We start from the raw sequence: 26,281 nt of genomic DNA on the forward strand, positions 1-26,281 counted from the left end.
TTCTGTCCCCCTGTGTGTGGCATCCCTTCCTGCCACCTTGTGTGATCCTCTTGCCCCATGTGTCCCCTCATGTCCTGTGTCTCCTCCAGCCCCCCTCTGTGGTCCTCCAGGCCCCTTGTGTCCACTCCTGTCCCCCTGTGTGTGTGTCTGTGTCCCCTCCTGCCCCCCTTGTGTGTTTTTCTGTGTCCCCTTCACCCCCCCTGTGTGGTCCTCCAGTCCCTGTGTCCCCTTCACCCCCCCCCCCCCCCTGTGTGGTCCTCCAGTCCCTGTGTCCCCCTCCTGTCCTCCTGTGTGTGCCCCCTCCTGTGCATATCCATGTGTGTGCCCCCCCCAGTCCCCATCCTGTCCTCTGCCCCCTCCTTCCCCATGTCGAGCTCTCCCCCGGTAACAATAACTGCAGAGCAACTCACCTTTCTATGGATTCCAGCGATGTGTAGTCTGCTGTGTGGTCCTCTGCCTCCAGCATGTCAGCTACCCCTGTAAATGAAAAGTTAGTGCAGAGACACTCACCTACTCGGCGGCGGCACGATCTGCAGACATCTCGGTCCCGGGAGGCCGAGATGTCTGCTCACCTACTCAGCAGCAGCCGCGGCGGTGGCAGCACGATCTGCAGACATCTCGTCCTGGGAGGCTTCCCCTAGTGACGGCTCCTGCTAATGACTCATTGAGTTATGGGGAATGACTCATTGAATCATTAACAGGCGCTGTCACTAGGGGGAGCCGCGCAGCTTCCTCTAGAGATGGCTCCTGTGAATGATTCAATGAGTCATTCCCCATGACTCAATGAGTCATTAGCAGGAGCCGTCACTAGGGGAAGCCTCCCGGGAGAGATGTCTGCAGATCGTGCTGCCACCGCCGCGGCTGCCGCTGAGTAGGTGAGTGTCTCTGCGCTAACTTTTCATTTACAGGTGTAGCTGACATGCTGGAGGCGGAGGACCACACAGCAGACTACACAGCGCTGGAATCCATAGAAACGGGGAGTTGCTCTGCAGTTATTGTTACCGGGGAGCGGACCGGCAGACCACACAGGGGGACAAGGCAGGGAGTCCCCGACAATGCGGCAGATCGGCGGTTGGCATCGGCAGGCGGTTCTGAAGTCGGGGATTCCCTGCCTTTGGAATATAAGACGCAGGCACTTTTTCTTCCTGTTTTTTGGGGAGAAAAAGTGCGTCTTATATTCCGAAAAATACGGTATATTTTTCATTTTTAACATATTTGAACTGCACTTCAGGAAAATGGCACCTTAATTGGCAGCCATCGCCACATTCGGGCTTTTTCTTCACCTTTTCCTACCAATTCACCTTGTTTCCCCCACCCTGGAGGTGTGCAGTGTGGTCCGGTGCAGCCTGGTACATTGGTGCAGGTCGTGGGGAGTTCTGGGCCTGGAGTTTTTTCTCCACCTTGCCGATGCCTGGATCCGTTGTCTGTGCAAGTACAGAAATCCACAGCGGCTACCCAGGTCGGCCTCCACTGATGTAGGAAGACACCGCGCTGATTGGGAAACCTTTGGCCTTGCTGGATGCCAGCTCCATCCATCCAATGGCTGCTGCTGCTCCACCACAGCAGGAACCCCTCTGGTTCAGCCCCTCCATGATGCCAGCCACTAAACCGGAAGTAAAGGCCACCGTGGCCGAAAGCTTCTGTGACAGCCAGATTATCTTGGCTAGCCTTGCTGAATGCTGCTCAGGAGTTGGGGCCCACCATAGAAATGAGCACTACTGCATATTTTGGAACACCTTGGCCAGCATTGCCAGATGCCAAATGTCAGCAATTATGACCCTCAGCAGCATCAGCCATCACCGCAGATTTCTTTCATGAAGAACTGTGTCATCCCTGCTGCACCTTCGCCTCCCGTAGCCTCCTCGCCACCCCCCCCCCCCCCCCCCCCGGTGTCTTCTTGGGGATGGCAGATGATTGCCATGTGCCACTGGTAGCCCCGTAGTATGGCAGCCTTGGCTCTTGGCTTTTGTACATTATTTCCCCCCCCCCCTTCCTTACAGAACCTGTATGAGCCAAAACCAATTCTGGGTACAACCCCCTGTTTGTACTTTACAGGGAGTGCAGAATTATTAGGCAAGTTGTATTTTTGAGGAATAATTTTATTATTGAACAACCATGTTCTCAATGCTGAATATTTTCTCAAGTTCTCAAGCTAAATATTTTTGAAAGTAGTTTTTAGTTTTGTTTTTAGTTTTAGCTATTTTAGGGGGATATCTGTGTGTGCAGGTGACTATGACTGTGCATAATTATTAGGCAACTTAACACGAAACATATACCTATTTCAATTATTTATTTTTACCAGTGAAACCAATCTAACATCTCAACATTCACAAATATACATTTCTGACATTCAAAAACAAAACAAAAACAAATCAGTGACCAATATAGCCACCTTTCTTTGCAAGGATACTCAAAAGCCTGCCATCCATGGATTCTGTCAGTGTTTTGATCTGTTCACCATCAACATTGCGTGCAGCAGCAACCACAGCCTCCCAGACACTGTTCAGAGAGGTGTACTGTTTTCCCTCCTTGTAATTCTCACATTTTATGATGGACCACAGGTTCTCAATGGGGTTCAGATCAGGTGAACGAGGAGGCCATGTCATTAGTTTTTCTTTTATACCCTTTCTTGCCAGCCACGCTGTGGAGTACTTGGACGCGTGTGATGGAGCATTGTCCTGCATGTAAATCATGTTTTTCTTGAAGGATGCAGACTTCTTCCTGTACCACTGCTTGAAGAAGGTGTCTTCCAGAAACTGGCAGTAGGACTGGGAGTTGCGCTTGACTCCATCCTCAACCCGAAAAGGCCTCACAAGCTCATCTTTGATGATACCAGCCCAAACCAGTACTCCACCTCCACCTTGCTGGCGTCTGAGTCGGATTGGAGCTCTCTGCCCTTTACCAATCCAGCCACGGACCCATCCATCTGGCCCATCAAGACTCACTCTCATTTCATCAGTCCATAAAACCTTACAAAAATGAGTCTTGAGATATTTCTTGGCCCAGTCTTGACGTTTCAGCTTGTGTGTCTTGTTCAGTGGTGGTCGTCTTTCAGCCTTTCTTACCTTGGCCATGTCTCGGAGTATTGCACACCTTGTGCTTTTGGGCACTCCAGTGATGTTGCGGCTATGAAATATGGCCAAACTGGTGGCAAGTGACATCTTGGCAGCTGCATGCTTGACTTTTCTCAGTTCATGGGCAGTTATTTTGCGCCTTGGTTTTTCCACACGCTTCTTGCGACCCTGTTGACTATTTTGAATGAAACGCTTGATTGTTCGATGATCACGCTTCAGAAGCTTTGCAATTTTAAGAGTGCTGCATCCCTCTGCAAGATATCTCACTATTTTTGACTTTTCTGAGCCTGTCAAGTCCTTCTTTTGACCCATTTTACCAAAGGAAAGGAAGTTGCCTAATAATTATGCACACCTGATATAGGGTGTTGATGTCATTAGACCACACCCCTTCTCATTACAGAGATGCACATCACCTAATATGCTTAATTGGTAGTAGGCTTTTGAGCCTATACAGCTTGGAGTAAGACAACATGCATAAAGAGGATGATGTGGTCAAAATACTCATTTGCCTAATAATTCTGCACTCCCTGTATTCTGATTCTGATATTTTTGTGAATGTGCTACATTTTCCAGAGTGTTTTCCACAAAACTTTGAATAGCCCACTGTCATTAAAAAAAAACTGCCTCCAAAATCAAATTTTCCTGCTACAGTAACAGAAAGGAAGAGCAAAAATAGCTGTGCACTGGTAGCAGGCTTTACACTGTGGAGTGCAACTCGCCAATCGAAATAGTTCATACACTGTAGTAAAAGAGAGGAAAGCGGTGGTGCACCTCCAGTAAAACGTCACATTTATTGAAATCCATTAAAAAGCATTACAGCTAGCATTGTAGCAAAGCAGATGGAGAGAGGTACAAGTCAGTGGGAACGGTCTACAGCTGTTTCTCGCCGTTAGAATCTGTGGCGCATAATCAGGTCCTGATGATGATGAAAAGCATCTGATAACAGGTTAGAGCTTTTCTGAATTTTTATGAACTGTCACTTTGGGTTCAAAGTTCCCTCTCTTCCTTTCCCTTGAGCAACCATGTTTAGTTTAATTGCTATGGTTATTGCAGTCTATAGTAATCATTATTGTGCTTACATTAAGATATGTATTAATAGCACACAATGTGGTCTGTTGGGACTTTTTATGGCTGGTTCAAACTAATCGCAATTGCAATCGCCTACCAAATGTGCCATCGCTGCAGCACTCTGCATGTGATAAAAGCTATTTTATTGTACAAAATATGGATAGGAGGGAATGTGAGTTAAGTTCTCACTGGGCCTACATATTTTTTACAGTGTTTCTCTCTATAAATACAGCCATTGTTACTGACCTAATGTTCTTGCATTTCCCATCCTTGGCCTATACTCTGGTCAATAATTTTTTCCAGGATTTTTAGGTAAAAGTTGGGGGGGTCGCCTTATACGCGAGTCGACTTATACTCGAGTATATACGGTACTCCAGCTGCTGTGTGCACATGTTCAGGATCCCCATGAATGTATTGGGTTATAGTAGGATGCATGTGTTAGTGCACTAAACCCAGTGAAACTGTAGGAGGTGCAAAAAGTGCTACACAGGGAGGAGCGACATAAGAACAAGGATCCATAGCTTTGTTCTGCACCAAGGAGCGCTGTGGTAGGTAATTATATCAGGTAGATATTGATGATTTCTCACAGCTTTCTTGCAGGTTAAGTGTTTTAAACAAATCTAATTTCTAATGTACAGTACTAAAAAAGTGTATGATGCCCTTAAAATGTTCTCCTTTATGTGATGCATTCTGTGCAGGGATGGTTAGAGGGAAGCAAATTAGCACCGTTTAGAAGCATTTCATACATTAGCCATAGATTTAAGTCACTAAGCGCAACTTTACCAGTTAAAACCCACCCATTTTTATTGTGGTGTTAATAAAAACAAAACAGTCGTTTCGTCTGCCTGGAATAAGATCCTGGCTGCACTGTGTATTTTATAAAAATCTTATAAACTTGTCCCTGGCAGTCTTTATGCTTGTTGGGCTCAGTGGTCTGTCCCACGTCAATAGTAACAACAACTTCCTCAGTATAGATTATGCTGCAGTTTTTTTGGAAATTGTTTCAGAGACAGTGGAGCAGTATCAGGGAATGGGTTTACATATGACTAAAGCGAAGGAGATATCCCGATGGCAACAATCCATAATTGTATCTATTGTAGCGTGATTGAGGAAGTCTAATTGCTCTATAAATGAGTGCATGCAGCTATGATCTACAGCTGTCAGAGACAGTGGACGAAATAGTGAGAGGCCTGCCAGGGATGTGATGAGTATGTGCTCTTCTCTCTCCAAGTTTGGAAATGTATACAACAGGGAAATGGCAGCGCGTCCTAAACCAGGCCACATCTGAAATGACAATTTTATGTCCAGTTGCTCCCAGGTTCTTACTATGCTTGGTAATTAGTTAGATGTTAGGGTCACTTCAAGGAGGGATGGCCTCATCAAGTGGAAGGATCCAGTACGGAACACTCATGCATGCAAACTGTTGTGGAACCTAACATCCTCCAATAATGTTAATTTAGTGCATCTCTTTTGAATGCAAGGTGTCTTCTGCCTATAAGTAGGCTCTACACATTCATGCTGTTAGTCATTCACAACCTCCCCCCCCCCCCCCCCCCCCCCCCCAAAGTTTGGAAATTTGCCTTGCAATCCCCTTTAATATTTTTTTCCTTCTGTCTCACACCCCACCTGTGAACCACTTAAGCAAAGTAATAAAACAGTTTTGCGGAGTAATGGGATACCAGTTTTTTTCCTCAGTTTTTTTTTAACATATGAAAATTTAATCAAAAGTATCCATCCCAAAAGAGACGGGAATTTAGTGATGTCAACTCTGAAATAGTGGTGTCAGGATCATGAACGATTCGGATCTTTGATACGAATCTCTTTTGTGAGTCGAATCATTCGGATCACCAAAATAAATGATTCGGATCAAAAAGGGGGTGGAGCCAGGAGCCCCCTCTCAGCGGGCAGGAGGGTCCTGGAAGCAGAGCAGAGATGGATCGCTCTGTTGGAGGGGAGCCAGCCTTGCAGGGACAGGTAGATGAGAGAGGGGACATGGGTGCCACTGCCAGATATGTGTAGTGCACACATACTGGCTATAATGTGCTGCTGATTTTAGGCTGTCTGTTCCATAGTGCTGCATAGTGAACAAATGGGAAACTTTTGGCTCAGAAGCACAGCTCAGTAACTTTGCAGACAGCGTGCTGGGCTAGAAGGGCAGGCACTGTGATTGCTGTGAAATATGATCCTCCTGCACTCTGCTCTAAAGAGCTGCACTTCACTTCTCCCTAAATTTATGATTCATGTTGGAGGTGAAAACAGGACACATTGGGGTGGGGAATGCTTTCTTTCACTGTGAGCATATGATTGCAACATGTGGGTAATGTGTGCAAAAAACATTTCTGCTCTCTGCTCACCCCTCTTCGTCCACTTCCTCCCTTCTTTGTCTGTCCACCACCCTCCCCTTCTCTGTCTGTCCACCACCCTCCCCTTCTCTGTCCGTCCACCCCCTCCCCTTCTCTGTCCACTGCAGGGAAAGTCCTGTCCTGCTAGTCATTTCACCCCAGAATGCTTCCCTAGTAAAATGATCCGAGATTCGGATCAAATATCCTGATCTTTTCAATGATCCGATTCGAATCATCCGAATCATTGAAAAGATCTGAACTTCCCATCTCTACTCTGAAACAGCTGCACAGGTAATTCGTAAAGGACTACTGTCAGCAGCAAATACAGACAGTTCCTTACTAGCAAACATCTCGAGTTACAGAATTTCAGAGATAACTGTTGTCTCCATGTACAAAACCGTGGTGCATCGAGTTTCGGAGCAGTTGTTTGAGCTGGTGTTACAGAAAGCTTTTTTTGAGAAGCATCTTATATATTACCCATGAGAGACATTGTAATTTGGTCTCCCTAAAACTTTTCTTTCTGAGCTTTAAGCTTGTACTGTACAATAGTGAGTTGTTTTTTGTTTGCGGCAAAGCACTGCTATAATAATTTATACGCTGTTGAGTTTATCTCTCCCACAGCATTTCCTATGCTCTCTCCTAAGATTGTTGGCTACCATTAAAGAATACAGCTGCCATTAGCTTTATTTATTACAGAATGTATATAGTGACTTGGCATTGCAATACAGTGTCTGTCCTTTTAGACATATTTTACTTTGTGCTAACCACTGATTTACCACTTTAGCTGTTTTGCTCATCATGCCTCAAACCCATAAATGGGCAAGAATGAGGTACTCCGAACTGATTCATACAATTTGTAACCTTGTACCATTTGTAACAGTAGTCATGTCCTATCTCATGCACGGATATTTTTATGTTCTTGGACTTGGAAACTGCTTCCTGGCATTCAAAAATTAAGTCAGAGAACCTCTGTAAAGTCCGTTTATATCTGTATGCAGAAGATACTTTTGCATTGTTTTGAAGTGTAACTCCCTTTCATTTAATAAAAATAAAGATGCAGCTTTTGTCATAGGTACACAATTTTTTCATGTTGTAGAAATACAAGAATTTTTTCTTAGAATGTAGAAGGATACGACACACCGTTTTCTACATTTTTTTTTTTAATACTTAAATATTATAAAAATGATCCCTCCACCTTAGTCTGCAGACAGATTTTATTTGCTGAATGCTCCCTTTGTAACGATGGCAACAGTCTGGAATGTAACCCTTTTTTCATTCTAATTTCATATCCAATTCATTTCTCTTTCAGTACACCTAAGCACCAGCGGAGAGAGCAGATGAGATCTATTTCTAAAATTGGAAGTTAGAAAGTTAGAGTGGAGGTAGACTTTAACTTCTAATCTCTTTTTACTTGCCAGTCCTCTTCAGCAATAAGATCATAGCTGAAAAGCTGCATTCCCACGGCAGAACGTAGTATTTATACCCACCAAATCCCGGGGCAAAATTCCACGACTTTCCAGGTTGTGGATTTTGCTGCCCGGGGGAGGCAGAGCTTTTGCGCTCTAGCTCTGCCTCTGCTGGAATCCATCTCCACCTCTTCCCGCCCCTCTCAGTGAAAGAAGACTGAGTGGGAGAGGTGGAGATTGACTCCAGCAGAGGCAGAGCTAATGCACAAAGCTCTGTCTCTACCAGAAAGCGATACCCTAATTTTGCCCAGGGATTTGGGGGTTATAAATACATCGTTCTGCCGCAGGAATGCAGCTTTTCAGCAATGATCTTATTGCTGAAGAGGACTGGCAAGTAAAAATAGATGTATTTTTTTTAAGGCTTCAGACTCTCTGAAGATAACAAAAAAAAGGGGTTTTGTAGTGTGCATGTGACTGCAGTCATAGAACCTCTAATTCACTAACCCTTCAGCAATCCTCGTTTCAGATTGGTATAATCAGGTATTCCACCTGCTGGGTTTTAAGTAAATTGCTAATTTTGCAGAATAATTTGTGTTTTTGGTCTAGTGTTGTGTTAGTGTATAAGGACATCTGTATTGCTGCCTATGAATCCATGTCATCTCATCCTTGCGTGCATTTGAAGGAAGTCTATAGTATACAGACACTTTCGGCTCTACCCTACCGCCCCCTCCTTCTTTTTTTTTTTTTTAAACTTGCTTCCTGTACTCCTTGTTGACTTGCTTTACACACTGATTTAGATGTGCATTAAGCCTCATATATGTAGTTTCTTACACCTCAGGAATATTTATGTGTGTAATTGATGAACACCGTCCAGACATTATGGGGTTATACAATGTTAATGACTGAAGATATTTTGCAGCACATCTAAACATTTTGTACGCTGTGTGAGCTACTTAGTACATTCCTCTAAATGTGTCTCTGAACATTTCAGGTGAAATATATTTTTCATTTATTGTAGCATTGGAATCTTTCCAGCTAAGCGTAGCTAATTCAACAGCCATTACATTTTCTGTTGCTGGGATTCTTTTACTGTAATTTATATTCTCTGTCCAACAGAGACAGCCAGTGTATGAACAGCCTGCAGTTGCTTCCCTGCTGTACAGTTATGTCTAATCCAAATGTATTTACTTGTTGCAAACAACAACTCTTATTTCCATAAATCTCCTTCCATGCTGAGTCTAAAGCAAATCCGTGAAACTGATAAATGTCATGTATAGCTGTAGGGACTGATCATTACTGTAATTTTCGCTCCAGATGTAGGGACTGATTATTACTGTCATTTTTGGCTCTATGAGACGCACCTCCAAGCTCCCCCTCCCCTCCCCCGAAAGTGAGGGGAATGTGTGGGCATCTTATGGAGTGTGCTATATGAGGAGGGAACCACTAGACCATAAGGGAAACTATATAGGGAAGGGGTGTAACTTAACAACCCCAGTGAAGCTATATAAGTGAGGGGGTCTACTAGACCACCAGCTACATGAGGGTGGGGGGACCACTAGACCACCTGGAAGCTGTGATTTTTCTTTTCAAAATTATTTTTCTCGTTTTCTTCCTCTAAACCCTGGGTGCATCTTGTGTTCAGGTGTATCTTATAGTGTGAAAAATACAGTAATCTGTATTACAGGTTTATTTCTTTTGATAGGAGAGCTATTCATAGTTAATATAATATGAGTGTCTACTAAATCCAGTCACTAATATCACATGTCCAGTAATTATTTGGCTAGGTGGGGTAAGCCTTATTGAGGAGGTGAGTTTTGAGGGCTTGTTTGAAGGTGCTGAAGGAGGAGGTAAGTCTTATGAGCAGTGGAGTGCGTTCCACAGGATGGGGGGGCTCTAGTGAAGTCCTGTAGTCGTGCTTCGGAGTGTGAGATGTGTGGGGTAGTTGGGAGCAGGTAGTTGGAGAAGAGTAGGCTGCCAGGTATGTATCTGCTGACCTGGTCAGAGCTGTAGGTTGGGCAGGACATAGAATCTTGAAGCTGATTCTGTAGCCAATCAGGAGCCAGTGGAGGGATTTGCGTAGTGGAGTTGTGGAGATGGAGCGGTGGGAAGAGTAGATGAGTCTGGCTGCTGCATTCATGATGGATTGTGTGTGGGAAGGGGGGGGGGATGCGGTTTTTCATTGGGGAGTAATTTTTCACTTCCTCATCAGACTGGAAGTATATATTTTTTATTGAACCAGCTTGAATAAACCTTTTTGGTAGAATCCAGAATCTATTACATGTTTTACTCTGTTACACTCTTCCTTCCCTTGTGACTCTATCAGCTTAGACTGTCACGGGCAGGAAGTGAAGAGCTTTCTCCACAAAAAGGACATAAACACCAGCAACAAACTGGCTGAGGTACTGAGTCTTCCCTGTTTGATCCAAAGTAGAAAACAAAATTTCTGCTGGAGTTGCTACAGATTCACTCAAAATTCTGGGTGGGGCAAGTCTATTACCTTCTGATCATCTTGTCCGAAATGAGAAGCTTTACGTTATTTGCATGCTGAGATAAAGTTGTTACTTTATTTTAAAAAAAAAAAGTGTCCCACAATCCTGCTGGCACTGCACCATTCTTGCAGTTAGCCAAACTGTAAACAACAAGCGTAGGAGGAGCTCCACATAAGTAAAAAAAAAAGTTTAGTGTGCCTCTGCCTTCACCCCTGTGTCCATAGGGGTGCTCAATATTAGCACACAACAACGAAGCCGGCACCACTGTCCAGAAGTAGATTATAAGCTCTTTTATTGCATCAGACCAGTGGCATGTACAATGACAAACGTTGTTTCGGGCATAGCCCTTTCTCAAATTGCAATAGCCATACAAAAACAAACCAAGTGCAATATCCTAACCCATTCGCGTTTCGTCGTTTTCACTTGAGAAATGTTCACCTCCCATTCATTAGCCTATAACTTTATCACTACTTATCACAATGAACTGATCTATATCTTGTTTTTTCCGCCACCAATTAGGCTTTCTTTGGGGGGTACATTTTGCTAAGAACCACTTTACTGTAAATGCATTTTAACAGGAAGAATAAGAAAAAAACTGAAAAAATTCATTATTTCTCAGTTTTCAGCTATTATAGTTTTAAAATAATACATGTCTCCATAATTAAAACTCACGTATTGTATTTGCCCATATGTCCCGGTTATTACACCGTTAAAATTATGTCCCTATCGCAATGTATGGCGACAATATTTTATTTGGAAATAAAGGTGCATTTTTTCCGTTTTGCATCTATCACTATTTAGAAGTTTAAAATAAAAAAAAATATAGAAATATTTCATCTTTACATTGATATTTAAAAAGTTTAGACCCTTAGGTAAATATTTACATGTTTTTTTTTTATTGTAATGTGTTTTTTGTCTTTTATATTAAACATTTTATTTGGGTAGTTTTGGTAGGGTGGGATGTAAACAAGCGATTTATAATGTAAATGTGTGTTTGAATTTTTATTTTTTTTTACTTTTAGTTGTAGTTTTACTTTTTGGCCACAAGATGGCGGCCATGAGTTTGTTTACATGACGTCACTCTAAGCGTAACATACGCTTAGAGGGACGCATGGGGTATGCTACAGCCAGAAAAAGCGCAGCTTCCGAGAGAAGCTGTCACTTTTTCAGCGGGGGAGAGGAATCAGTGATCGGGCACCATAGCCCGATTCACTGATTGCCTGGCTAACGAACCGCGGGCCGGGAGCGCGCGTATGGTTCCTGGACGTAGAAACTACGTCCAGGAACTAAAACACGTTAAATACCCCTCCCCCAATAAACACACCAATCGGTGTCCTGCTGGGCGGGATTATGTGGCGGACCTGATGGGGAACATGCATACATATATGCAAATCAAAACATTAACCATTTACCTGTCACATCCAGAGTAATTCAAACAATTGAGGCAACGCTGTAGTAATACCGAAAATACCCGCCGTTTAGTTGTATCCATTGGCGTCAGCGCCACTTCCTGGCTCATCCTCAGCCAATTAAGAAGCGCTGCGTCATATGAGGAAAGAGCGTGCGCAAAAACGTCTGCTGACGTCCGCGTCCACTCCTAGACAGACATCCTAGGTTAGCCACTCATAGAGCACGACGTCACCAAAAAGGGCGGACGCGTCCAATTGGACGCATACGGCTACAACTTACGGAACGTCATGCGTTCCAAGGCCAACTCCCCACACAAAGCGTAAGTGATGTATCGCTAAGACAACTGTAACCTGGCAACCTATAAACAATAGCAACAGCGTGCAATGCGTACAGCCTCATCGTAGGTTGTGCCGCTGGTGCTCTAATGTAACAACGGCGCAATCTGCATAGCAAAAGGGTGCCTACTACAGAAAAGAACAGGCACTAGTGTATCACCCCATGGTCACCCTCAGGACCAAAATATGAGGTCCCCCTAAAAACCAGCCACGCTAGATGTTGCCATTGAACCCAGAGCCACAGGGACAAAACACATCAAAAAATAAACATGCAACAGGCAAATGGTTTAATATATCACCCACACCAGGCTCGCCACATCACAGCCCAGGGATATCTAAAAACAAAACAAAAAGCAATACAATTAATATCACAAAACATATAATATCATATACAGAATACTAATTAGTTGTAAAAAATTGCAGGCACAAAAGAAGCCCAAACCCAATAGTCCCTGTGGCTCACGCTCTTTTTTGCGCTCGCTCTTTCCTCATATGATGCGGCGCTTCTTGATTGGATGAGGCTGAGCCAGGAAGTGGCGCTAACGCCAATGGATACAACTAATGTTTTGATTTGCATATATGTATGCATGTTCCCCATCAGGTCCGCCACATAATCCCGCCCAGCAGGACACCGATTAGTGTGTTTATTGGGGGAGGGGTATTTAAGATATTGCACTTGGTTTGTTTTTGTATGGCTATTGCAATTTGAGAAAGGGCTATGCCCGAAACAACGTTTGTCATTGTACATGCCACTGGTCTGATGCAATAAAAGAGCTTACCATCTACTTCTGGAAGTGGTGCCGGCTTCGTTGTTGTTTGCAGTTAGCCAAAGGCACCCAGACCAGGAAAAAAAGAAAAATTGCCTATTTTAGTAAAAAGAAAAAACAGGGGGGGGGGGGGGGGGGTGTTACTTATATTTTTATGACACTGTTTTTTGGCATTTTTATTAGATATTTTAACCCCTTCAAAGACCCTAAGCACTTGAGGGTATACACTGGAACTGTATTGAGTCATATAATAGTACAGTACTTCTCCGAGAACCTTTCCATTTACTGCCAGACCTGTTCAGGATCATCTTATTAATGTGGAAAAATGCCTCAGTTTGACAGCTTTAGTATGTGATGTCTGCAGCGCAATCTCCTGTACGTCTGTTTGTTGTCAGTGTTGGTATACATTGTAAGATCTCTATGTAGATCATAAAAATTCTAGCTGCCTTTTATTTTTTAATTTGCAATCCTGTAATGATTGGAACAGATTTGTGTTGAGTCATGGAGCCAACAGTAATGCCTTAAGGTGGCCACTAATGATCCAATCTTTTTAATCCAATTTTACCAAATCTATGTAGTATAAGGGTACATTAAGTGAATATATTGAATGGATAATTTAGGCAGTTCTCTTATATTATAAAAATCAAGATAGGTTGCGCTGGGTCTGTATCAATATGTGTATTAGGTCAAAAGTGTGTATATATATACACAACATATAATCATAAAATATATATTTATTTAGGAATATTTAGTTCATATAGTCACAGTCTAAAAAGCGTTAATATATATGGAACACAATATAAATCACAGAGTAAAAATATCAAGGTGCTAATATATCACATATCATTTGCACATCCACTCACTCAATCGTACCCGGACCATCCAATGTGTGCAAAAAATGTTGTGGTAAAAATGAAGATAAAAAGTATCAAGTTGAATGGGACAGCGATACAAAATCTCTGTGTAAGAACAGTTCCTATTGATTGTGTAAAAGTTCCTGCTGTCTTGTATCAGTATCCAAAGGTTATAGTTCTTTAGTGCAGATCCTTTTTAAATATATCACAGGGTCAAAAGTTCTGTTCTATAAAAAGTATTTAGCATAAATCACAATTGGATCTCAAGTTTAGGTGGATACTCCTTTTTTCCTAAGCAGAATGCAGCAGTGCCTCCTTTTCAATATTGTCCAATGTGTAACATCAGCGCCATATATCTAACTTTAAAAGCTTGTGCAAAGGTCGAGAGAAGCTAAATGAATGCATATCTTGCATTTTTTGTACTGGGAGCTGATGTTCAGATATATCTGTGTTTAGAAACACAAGATTTCAACAAGAGAAGGGACAAACCCACCTGCTCTTCCTGTATTTCCAGAGAGTTCCTTTCAGATCACATTCGTCTACTGCTTACCACAGCCATAAATATTTCTGTAACGATTGCGTATATTCAAGGTTTTTGAAAACAGAATATTTTTGTATTCATATCGACGTAATCATTTTTAGTAACATATTTTCAGTTTTTTTTTCTTTAAGCTTGGACAGCAAATGAAAAGCTATTGGTGTCTGCATTCTTTCTTTACACAGTCATTAATTACTGTATTTTTTGGACTATAAGACTCACTCCCCCCCCCCCCCCAAGAAGTGGGGGGAAAAAAAGCTACTGCGTCTTATAGTCCAGGGAGTCCCTGACTCATGAATGCCTACCATTATGAACCTCCAACCTGCCGCAATGTCAGGGACTCTCTGTACTGTGCCCATGCAGAGGAGGACACAAGTGGACAAATGGAGGATACAGGGGAACACAAAGGGGCATAGAGGAGGACACAAGGAGGACAGGCGGACACGAGGTACAAGTGAGCATGAGGTACAAAGGGGGCATAATCCACAGATGCCCCTTCAACATGGATGCAGCAGGTTTAGTATATAATTCCCCCCCCCTCCTGGTTTTTGTCCTCTAAACCTAGGTACATCTTATGGTCAGGAGCGTCTTATAGTCCAAAAAATACGGTACTTGTACATTGTTTATATCTTTTATTTTGTAAGGCTTGATTCATACCAACAACAGCTAGTGCTAAGTGATTGTGATTTTTGAATGGATGTGCATTTTTGCACTTTCATTCAAGCTGCTGGGGGAACACCCTCGTGATTTCACTAGCCAAGTCCTTTTCAAATAATGGACACTTTGAAAAGCTCTCTTGGTATGAAACAGCCCTTAGTGTTTATATGAGGGGCCTGCACAGGTTAGTGAGACTTCAATAATAAAAGTGGAGTATATGGGGCATAGAGAAAATGTGAGGAGAAAGTCTAAGGCACAGAAAGGACGGTTGTAGATTCATTTTTGTGATGCAGAGAGGCACATAAATGATTGAGACATGAAATGTAGAGATGAATGCGGCAGCGAACACACTTGACTTTTTCGTACGTGTTTTCTGCACAGAAAAACTCAGAACGCATGTTAATCAATGGGCTAGTTCAAACTTGATGTGTTTTTCGCACTCAGAAAAAAATGCATCATGATTCTGCACATCAGTTTTCTATATCTATTACATGAGCTGCTGTGAAAAAACGCATGCATTTTTACTGCATAGAAACACACTTGGTGTGCAGAAAAACCGCACACAGAAAACTGAATAACAAGTGTGTTCCCTGCCGGAGATATGAGGTTTGAGCTAAGGGAGGACAGAAGTGTAGAGGGGTTTGTTATAGTGAGAAATGGGGCTAGAGTATAGAGTATTTTGGTACAAAGGACATAGAAGATAACTCATGCAGTGAACATGTTTTGATAGTATTTTTTCTTTACTACTTTTAAACATTCACAGATTCACAGTAACACTGTAAGTGCAGTAACCATTTGTTAATGACATCTTTCTAAAAATGTCTTCCATCTTCTATCTACAGGGCACCAATGCCTCAACATTGGAAAAAGAGATTGGCCCAGAGCAATTTCCCGTAAATGAGCATTATTTTGGTTTGGTCAATGTAAGTATGCTCATATTTTCCTGTTTTTTCTATGAAAATGTAGTGTCTTGGTGGTTTGAAGTTGATGGTGGCTTGAAGACTAGCATGAGCAGGGATCCTGGAGCGGGTTCTTCCTCACTAGTCACACCCTGTGCGATAGGACACAGTGTAAAGATGTACTCTGCTTCCTTGGTACAGGCAACTTAGAAAAGAAAAAGATGTTTGGACAATAAGTATATATTTTTAAATAGAGACATGGACTTCACCCAACACTACATGAAGGAAATTGACATGCGTTTTTGACAATGAATGGTGAATTCCATTTTAAAGCAGACCTGAACTCTTGCACAGCGCAAAATTAAGAGTCTTTATTCCACATGTAGTTGCTGAAGAATTTCACTTCTCTGTGTTCTGTTTGTTTAGGCAGCTGAACTAAACAATTACCGGTAGTTGTCTAATTAGTTTTTTTCAGCAACTGGTAATAGACTGCAGGATAGCTCTCAGAAGGCACCTCTCCATAGGTACGCACTGTGGCTTAACTCTGTCAGTGCTCCCTGAAAAAGTGAAACCAAGTAAAAACTTCAGGTCTTTTGAGGATAAGACTGTTTTTGCTGTAAAGCTTATCATGCTGTGGCCAATCTTTTAGAGCAGAGAGGAAGCTCTCGGCTTAGTTTCACTTTAAAATAAGTTTTAAATAGTAGATATTAGTCATAGATTTGTTGCGTAGCCCATTATATTAAAAAGGGTAAGTGGAGGGGCAGCACTTGTGCATACAAGGGAATAATAGAGATGCTCCAGTAACTTCAGTGACAAACTGACAAAACATTTCTTGCAGTGTTATGCTGGGCATACACGGGGTCGAGGCAGGCTTATCAATCGAGCCGCTGATGGCTCGAATGATAATATCCGACAGGTCCGATGACCCACGGGATAGATTCCCCGCTCGATACCCGCGGGCGGACAATAGCGGGGAATCAAGCGGAAGATAAGGAGCGCCCGCAGGGACGAGCGGGAATCGATCCGGACGGCGGCGGGGACTAATCGAGCTGCCGGGCCGACCCGTGTATTCCCAGCATTACTGTTAACTACAAACAAAATCAGTGAAATGGGGACATTACCAAACCTTTTGTGGATAATATCTAAACCAGTGTCCTTTTAAAAGGCAAGATATTGTATCTTCAATGAGTTTGCGGTTTACATGATTGTTTCCTGCTTCTGACCTTTGTTTGACTCCCAGTTTGTGCTCAGGCATTGTTTGTTCCACTGTTAAAGAAAGTTCCGAAATAGCAGCTCCCATATTTTTCTCTTATCCATTGATTTAAGGTCATCATCTGGATTTAAACGGACTTCTAAAATTAACTTAAAGTGGATTTCTACTTTCTTCAAGCAAACATCTTTATAAGTGTACTTTCTATTATTATTGTTATTATTATGGCTGGCCAAAATGCTGGTGTGAGCACATGGGGGGAGAGAGAGGGCTCTCACTGAGCTAAAAATAGCACTTTCTAAAGTGTAATCGTTCTCATTTCCGCTATGTGCAGAATATGCTGGGAGTGCATAAAAACCCAGCATATTTCCTTATGATTTTTATCAGAATACTGTTTAGAATCAATTCCAAGAAGTGTTCTTGTTCCCTTTATTGCGTCTATTTTTAGCAGTAAGTGGTTTTATGTTTTGAATCAGAAGTTTATTCAAGGATCCTGTAGTCATTCCTTTTGTCATGACAACTTTCAGCTGTAACAAAGTAATTGTACCAGGCAAAGGACCGGTTTTAGAAAAGGTAATTTTGCATTCTGTATTGCTTCAGCAAAGTTCTGCATTTGTGTCACAAGTCCCCTTCCAAATGGGTTTTAAAATGGAGCAAATAAGTGGATATTAAGGGAAAAACTTTTAAAATTGTACAGAGAAGTCGCCTAAAACATGTATCGGTACATTTTGTTTTATAAAAAAAAAAAAAAAAAAGTCAATCAGTTCTTCCTGAAGAGGATAGTTGGTTCTCTGTTTTCCCCTCTTTAAGATTAATTAAGCGAGCAGACACTGTTTAGCCACTTACCAACCACAGTTTTTTCCCCCTTAAAACCAGAGCGATTTTCATATCATGCTCCTCCCATTCATTCATTAATAACTTAATTGTTACTTATCACATCAAAATGATCTATATCTTGTTTTATTCGCCACAAATTAAGCTTTCTTTGGGTGGTACTTTTTGCTAAGAATTGTTTTATTTTATACATTTTAAAAAGAATAATAAGAAAAAAGGAATATCATACTTTTTCAGTTTTCAGCCATTCTAGTTTTTAAATAAAATGTGCTTTGATACATAAAACCCACACATTTTATTTGCCTAGCTGTCCCGGTTATTACAACGTCTAAATAGTGATTTTTTTTTTAAACAAATTAAAAGCCATTTTGTAAATTTTTTTTTTTTTAATACTATAACAATAATTATGAGCCTTTATTTGCAAAATTAACAGTAATATGCCCCATGACATACATATTAAAAAGTCCAAAAGGTATGTCATTTTTGTTTTGGTAACTATAGGGTAGGGATTTAAGGGGTTAAACATTATTAAAAAATGTGTCTATAAATGTATTGTATGAATGTAAATTTGTGTTCGGCTGTATTTTACTTTTTGGCCACAGGGTGGCGCTACACTGAACTTGTTCTAAAAATAGAAACACAGATGTTTGGCTTCTGTGAGACCGTCAGATTGCGTCTGTGAGAATGTCAGGGTGCGTGTCACTGCCGCAGCTTGTCATTCATTACAGGCACTGTGGTCGGATTTAAGACTCTGAGCAGTGCAGAAACTATGGAAAGATGCAGATCATTTGAAAGCTCTCTTTCTCCTCTTTCCAATGATATATAAACCGCCGCCCTACGCCTTTTAGTTTTCGCAATTTTCGCGATTGAAATTGCTGCGGCCGCGATTTCAATCGCGAAAATAGAGAAAACTAAAAGGCGTAGGGCGACGAAAAGAGGAGAAAGAGAGCTTTAAAATGATATCCATCTTTCCATAGTTACTTGTATTACACAGGGCAACTTTTTCCTAAAGTCAGCAGCTTCATTCTGCTGAATGGAGCTGCTGACACTGGGGAAAGTGTCGTCCTGTATAATACAAGTAACTATGAAAAGATGGATATCATTTTAAAGCTCTCTTTCTCCTCTTTCTGGCGACACCTAAATCGTCGCCCTACGCCTTTTAGTGTTCTCTATTTTCGCGATTGAAATCGCGGCCGCGGCAATTTCAATTGCGAAAATTGCGAAAACTAAAAGGCGTCGGGCGGCGGTTTATATATCATTGGAAAGAGGAGAAAGAGAGCTTTCAAATGATATGCATCTTTCCATAGTTTCTGCACTGCTCGGAGTCCCTTTAAGAACAAGCTGTTCTCATTCCTTGATCACTGAAAGGAAGATTGTGGCAGATTGGTGAGTCTGTGAGGTGGCAATTGGGGGATAAAGAGGAAAACAAACAGGTACGTGTATCTATGTCCCTGGTTGAGTGAAGTTTCCAGGGACGCAGATACATGTACTAGCGGTAAGGAAGTGGTTAATCCCCACCCCTAAATGTCAGGTGAGAACCAACACCCTTTTAAATATACTTTACACTAACAAGGCATTATGGTGGTTTTCTATGCAATTTTGTGTTTTGTTTTTTATGAGCACGAGCTTTGACTGCTGTTTGCTAGAAAGAACAGGATGTGGCAGGCATTTTTTTTTCTATTAAGGGTTCTGGTTAAAGGTGTGTACTATAGTGCCTCATTTTAACAACTATTATTGACCTCTAATTCTGCTCTATGTTTTATTCTGTCCTTTGTCATATTTTTATTGTAATTGTAAAAGTATTCCCGTATGACAGAGATCTGTCAGAATATTAACCACTTGACCACTACATGTTGTGTTCCCCTTCTGGACCAGAGCAGTTTTCTTATTTCATGGCTTCTCCCATTTATTCGCCAATAACTTTATCACTACTTATCACAACTAAATGTAATCTATACATTATTGGGGGGTGCCACAAATTGGTCTTTTTGTAGGTGATTTTTTTTTTTTTTGTAATTCCTTTTTTTGCATTGTAAAGTGAAAAATAAGGGAAAATGAAAAAAATACACTATTTCTTCATTTTCAACCCCTATAGTTTTAAAATAAAGAATGCTACTGTAGATAAAACCCACACATTTTATTTGCCCATTTGACCTGGTTATTACAACATTTAACCACTTCAGCCTTTAGTGTTTTTTCACCTTATGCATCTGAGCAATTTTTACCTCCCATTCATTCACCAATAACTGTATCACTAATTATCACAATGCAATAATCTATAGCTTGTTTTTTCTGCCACCAATCAGGCTTTCTTTGGGTGGTACATTTTTGCTAAGAAATATTTTATTCTAAATGCATTTTAACGGTAATATTAAGAGAAAAATGGAAAAAAAAATCATGATTTGTCAGTTTTCAGCCGTTATAGCTTTAAAATAATACATGCTATCATAATTAAAACCCATGTATTTTATTTGCCCATTTGTCCCGGTTATTACACTATTTAAATTACCGGTATGTCCCTATCACATTGTATGGTGCCAGTATTTTATTTGGAAATAAAGGTGTATTTTTTTGGTTTTGTGTCCATCACCATTTACAAGCTTATAATTTAAAAAAATATTAGTAATATACTCTCTTGACATGCATATTATAAAAGTTCAGAGCCTTAGGTTTTTTTTTTTTTTTTTTTAAATTGAATTTTTTTTTCTAATTAAAATTTTATTAATTTTTTTTTAGGTGTGTGGGAGGTTAACCGTTCATTTCAAATATAAAAATGTTTATCCATTTTAATAAAAATGTATGTAGATGTAGTTTTACTATTTGCTTTTTGCTTCCTGTAAGCGTACTTACAGGAAGTGAAGAGGGGATGTGTAACAGAACAATCGCTGCTTCTCCATAGAGGCCAGCAATCATTTTAAAGGACTTAAATCAATGAATGGGAACTGCTTTCCCATGCATTGATCTCCGGGCTAACGGGCTACCCGGTTCCGGCCCTGTGAACCGCGACGGCTCCGTTTTTTTTCATGGACGTAGCTCCTACGTCCAGCTTGCATATTTGGACGTAGGAGATACGTCATGCAGGCTAAAGTTGTTCAATTATGTCCCTAGCACAATGTATGCTGACAGTGCTTTATTTGGAAATAAAGGAGTATCTTTTCCTTTGTCTGTTTATACTTTATCACTAATTACAAGCCCTTATTTGCAAAAATATCAGTAATCTACCCTCATGACATACATGTAAAAAAAAAAAAAAGTTGAGTCCCTAAGGGAGCAATATATGTATTCTGTTTTACTTTTTAAGTGTCTTATTTTGGTAACTGTTGGGCAGAGGAAGGAGTAGATAAGGTTAATAACTATTGTCTTAGTCAGCTCATCAGTTCCTTGGGCTTCCAATAGAACCTATACGCTGACGATACCCAAATCTACCTTTCAGCTCCTGACTTGGATACTCTTAACTGCTTGTGTCCCTGAATGTCTAAATGCAATCTCCTCCTTCATGTCTTCCCGTTTTCTAAAACTCAATATGGACTAGACTGAAATGATAATCTTTCCACCTCACAGTTCAACGCCCCTGCCTGACATCTCTATTCCTGTTGATGGCACTTTAATAACGCCTGTCCCGTAGGTTCGCTGCCTAGGTTCAATACTGGACTGGAGCCTCTCATTCAAACCACACACAAACTATCAAACTATCCTCCTCTTGTCGGCTCCACCTAAAAAACATCTCGCATTTGCCGTTTTCTAACACAGGACACTACTAAACTGCTGGTGCATGCCCAGATTATTTCACAACTCGGCTATTGCAACTCTATGCTCTGTGGCAGAGACTATTACAATTCTCCCGCTATAGTTCATCATGAACTGTGTAATCTTACTTTTTGTCCACAAGATGTCCCCACACTTTATTCCTGTGTAATGTTCACAGTACACACAGAAGTAAAGTGTGGGGGCATCTTGTGGATAAAGGTAAAATTACACATAATTACATAGAAATACATTAAGTGTTATGTATGTGTTTTTACTTTAATTTTATCAATGGCTATGGCATCTCACTGATGCCCCTGATCATTCATTACAGGCACTCGGTGTGGCTGAACTTGGCGGAATACTTATATATTTACACTCCTAGAGCTAAGATGGAGGCTGAAGGGGCATAGATATAATTGTTTTGGCTGAACATTTTATTTTGTACAATGTACTTATGAGTGTAGAGTAGGGATGTCAAACCGGTCCTTCGAGGGCCGAGGTTCTCACACATTTTTGACACAGCTCAAATTAATTGATGGGTCTGAATCAGGAAAGGTGTGGTAATCAGGTAGAACCTATTCCTCTCTTTCTCAGTCAATCCTAAACACTGGCATGGAACTGGCCCTCCAGGCCTGGAGTTCGACACCTGTGGTGTAGAGTGTCCAACATAAGAACATAAGAGGGCTGTCTGTAGTCTTCTAGCATCTCCAGACACTCATCTGTGGAAACTGAAGTGCACTTTTTTACAGAGAAGAAAACTGGATCTCTCTCAAGGAGCATAGAAAGTCTTTCTATGCAGGAGCATAGAAAGGCTTTCTATGCCAAACCAGGAAAACCACCATTGATATAAAATTCTGTTCAAACCTCTTTAACATTTAACCATCCACACCTTTAGATAAGTAACTTGAAGACTTGCCATCAATCTGAGTCGTATTGTGCTGTGGTGATGCAATTATGTTTGTGGAGTATGGAGATGGCCTTTGCTTATGTGCAGAGATGACGTCTTACCCAGCCTAAGCTAGACTTTCTGGTGCTTGCAGTAAATGCTATCCCATTTATAAATGTTTCTGAGTATACCTTCACCTCATCTGAACTATTGAAGCCACTAGATAATAGTGAGCAGTGTTCTAGAATTTCAAGAAATGATTACAGGCTCACCTGGTGTGGTTCTTTTGTTATGGTCTTATATTTCAATATAAAAATGTCTCCAAAGGCACTGCTAATTGTAATGAAGGCTAACTTTGTGAACATTTGTATGAAGCTGGGTGCCTTTCAAGGATACCTTAGCCCAGAAAAGAAATCCATAAGGGGGGGAGCAGGCATGTGCGGTAAGCTCTCCTCATACCCACCGCCCCCCCCTGTTCTCGTCCGTCTCCCTCTGTTTTCGTGCACCGACCATCCAAAGCTATTTCCCGGTTGGGAGGGTCGGTGAAGACTGTGCATCCGCTGCTCAGCAACACACGTTCTTGATAGCGTGGGCGCTCTGCACATGCGCACTACGTCACAACTATGTAGTGCGCTTGCTCAGAGTGCTTCTGGACGCAGGCGTGCAATCGGGGACGCACAACGCCAGGCAGCATGTGTGCAGCCTTCACCAACCCTTCCAACCAGGAAGTTAGCGTAGGGGGGTCAGGGCACGAAAATGGGGGGGGGGGAGGAGTCATGAGGAGAGCCCGCCACACATACCTATTCCCCCTGTTCTGGAGGATTTCATTTATTGGCCAAGGTATCCGTGAACAGCAACACCCAATGTCCATTATGTCAGATAATAATATTAAGCCTTTGTGGGAATTTCTGAAGATTGGAATCTTTTGCACCTTCTGAAGTGAAGACAGACGATGGGAAAATTGCCACTGTAAATATTCAGCACTTCATTAATAATCTACCTCCTTTATCCTATACTCCTCTTGCTGCCAATCTTTCACTCCAAAATTCTACCACCTTTTGCATACATCAAGAAAACTCACATTACAGGCTGAAAGTTCATTAAAGTATAATGAGCACATGGGTTCTCCTAAGTGTGGAAACCTTCTTGATTTTTTTTTTTTTTTTTTTTGCGGGGGTAGCATATATTTACTATATATTATCTATGGGAGACTTCTCTGTATTCTTTCCCCATCCATATGGAAGCCTCCATGTTCTGTATCCTTTGAAGTTCCTGTGGTGACTTCCTGTGTCACTGGCCACTGCAGTGCACAATGCATGCTGAGAGATGTAGTTCATTGAGGTGGCTACATCTCATGGACCTCACTGCATAAACCTGTGGCACAGCAGCATAGAAAATCAAGGCCTCCATATAGATGGGAAGTGACTAAACAGCCCTTGTAGGAAAGTAAATTCCTGCTGCACGTCTGAACGCTCACACAATTACCAAAACCCCCAGGGGAGGTTAGTTTAAGAAGTTTTTAGAAATTTGTGCATAGTTCCCTTTAAAGAGACTCCGTAACAAAAATTGCATCCTGTTTTTTATCATCCTACAAGTTCCAAAAGCTATTCTAATGTGTTCTGGCTTACTGCAGCACTTTATACTATTACAGTCTCTGTAATAAATCAACTTATCTCTCTCTTGTCAGACTTGTCAGGCCTGTGTCTGGAAGGCTGCCAAGTTCTTCAGTGTTGTGGTTCTGCTATGAACTCCCCCTTCCAGGCCCCTCTCTGCACACTGCCTGTGTGTTATTTAGATTAGAGCAGCTTCTCTCTTATCTTTTACAAGCTGGATAAATCGTCCTCTGAGCTGGCTGGGCTTTCACATAGTGAGGAATTACAGACAGGGGCAAAGCTGTTTGCAGGAAGAAAAGAGCAGCCTGAAACTTCAGTGCATGAGAGATGCAGGGGGAAAGAAACACACAAATGATCTCTTGAGATTCAAAAGGAAGGCTGTATACAGCCTGCTTGTGTATGGATGTATTTTCTATGTGTGGACATACTGTACATCAACCTACTTCCTGTTTTGGTGGCCATTTTGTTTGTTTATAAACAAACTTTTTAAAACTGTTTTTAACCACTTTTAATGCGGCGGGGAGCGGCAAAATTGTGACAGAGGGTAATAGGAGATGTCCCCTAATGCACTGGTATGTTTACTTTTGTGCGATTTTAACAATACAGATTCTCTTTAAAGTCTTGCTTCAGTTGCAACTGAAAGCCAACTGGAGCTAAGTGTGAAGGACACATCAGTGGAGCCTGTAGGTGAGTGAAACACGCTGACCGATGCGGCTCTAAACGCACCCTAAATGCTGCGCTCCATATGCCTCTAGCCAGGGTAGCCAGCCCAGCATCACTTCCAGCATGGCCAACATCAGTTTCAAACAAACACTAACCAAGAATATTGTACCAGGAAATGAATCAAACACTTAGTCCAAAGGACAAGCCCTACAGGTACCAAAAAAACGCAAGGTATATTACTTGCACATAAAAGAGATATATTTCTCAAAGAGTGAGAGGTACATATAGTAAGTCACTCCTCAGCAAGTTTTACAATAATGTAGTTAGGGACCTATACTTTATGTAACAAACATGGTGTGGTGTAGCTATTCCACATAAGGGTCACATAAAGACTTGCTCAAACCGAACAGTGTGTAAATAGGTATGCTCCTACAATGGCGGTATTAGCCTGAATTCAGAGCTACCTTTTAAGTATAATACACCCTGTGCAGTATATACAAACTGGAGAATATACATAGAGGTGTAAAGTGCTATTTACATAGTGCTGCAATATGATACTTTAACATGTTTCACCCTACGGCTTTTTCAAAGAGTTACACTTACTACTTTTTATTATTATTTATTGTATTTATAAAGTGCCAACATTTTACGCAGCGCTGGACAATAAATATATACAATGATACAAGGTTAACAGACATAACAAGGTTATACAACATAGAACAAAGTTATACAAGGCAAATGGTACAAGATACATGATCATACGGCTATGGGCTGGTTAGGTAGGCCCAGTAATGCAAGTACAGGCTGTCATAGGAAAGAAGCACACAATCCTGTAGATTACACTATAGGGAAGGGAGGACCCTGCCAGAGGCATACAATCTAAGGGAAGGGGGGGGGGGTGCAAACACTAGGTAGGGCTGTGAAATACATTTTCAGTAGAGAGTTACTGTGTGGTAGGGGGTGGGTAGGCCATCTTAAAGAGGTGGGTTTTGAGGGCTTGCTTGAATGTGTTGAAGGAGGGAGCAAGGCTGATGGGCGGTGGAAAGGCGTTGCAGAGGGTGGGGGAAGGTCTTGAGAAATCCTGCAGGCGCGCACGGGAGTGGGAAATGAGTGGGGTGGTAAGGTGAAGGTCATTGGAGGACCGGAGTACTTCTGTGTACTGTTTACAGTACTTGACAAAATTAAGTGTCGCACCATCTTGTGGCCAAAAAGTAAACACACACACACACACACACACACACACACACACACACACACACACACACACACACACACACACACACACACACACACACACACACACACACACACACACACACACACACACACACGTTTATACATTTTTTTTATTACTTTTAACACCTTACACCCTTACCCTATAGTTAACAAAATCCTTGTATAAAAAAAAGTCACCAAATACATAAATAATTACCATTTATTACCATTGGACTTTTTAATAATGTGTTTTTGCAAATAAAGGCTCGTAATT

At 41.6% G+C, this 26,281-nt stretch overlaps 1 protein-coding gene across 1 annotated transcript in view; it reads left to right on the forward strand.

The window, feature by feature from the left end:
- The window catches only part of LOC137527133 (ubiquitin carboxyl-terminal hydrolase 12-like), a 156,443-nt gene that overhangs the window by 38,693 nt on the left and 91,469 nt on the right, over positions 1-26,281 (forward strand). The window contains exon 2 of the mRNA XM_068247564.1: positions 15,783-15,863. Within this exon, the coding sequence (XP_068103665.1) occupies positions 15,783-15,863 (81 nt within the window). The remainder of the gene's footprint in view (positions 1-15,782; positions 15,864-26,281) is intronic.

The sequence above is a fragment of the Hyperolius riggenbachi genome, chromosome 8 (assembly GCF_040937935.1).
Source record: "Hyperolius riggenbachi isolate aHypRig1 chromosome 8, aHypRig1.pri, whole genome shotgun sequence".
Taxonomy (NCBI): domain Eukaryota; kingdom Metazoa; phylum Chordata; class Amphibia; order Anura; family Hyperoliidae; genus Hyperolius; species Hyperolius riggenbachi.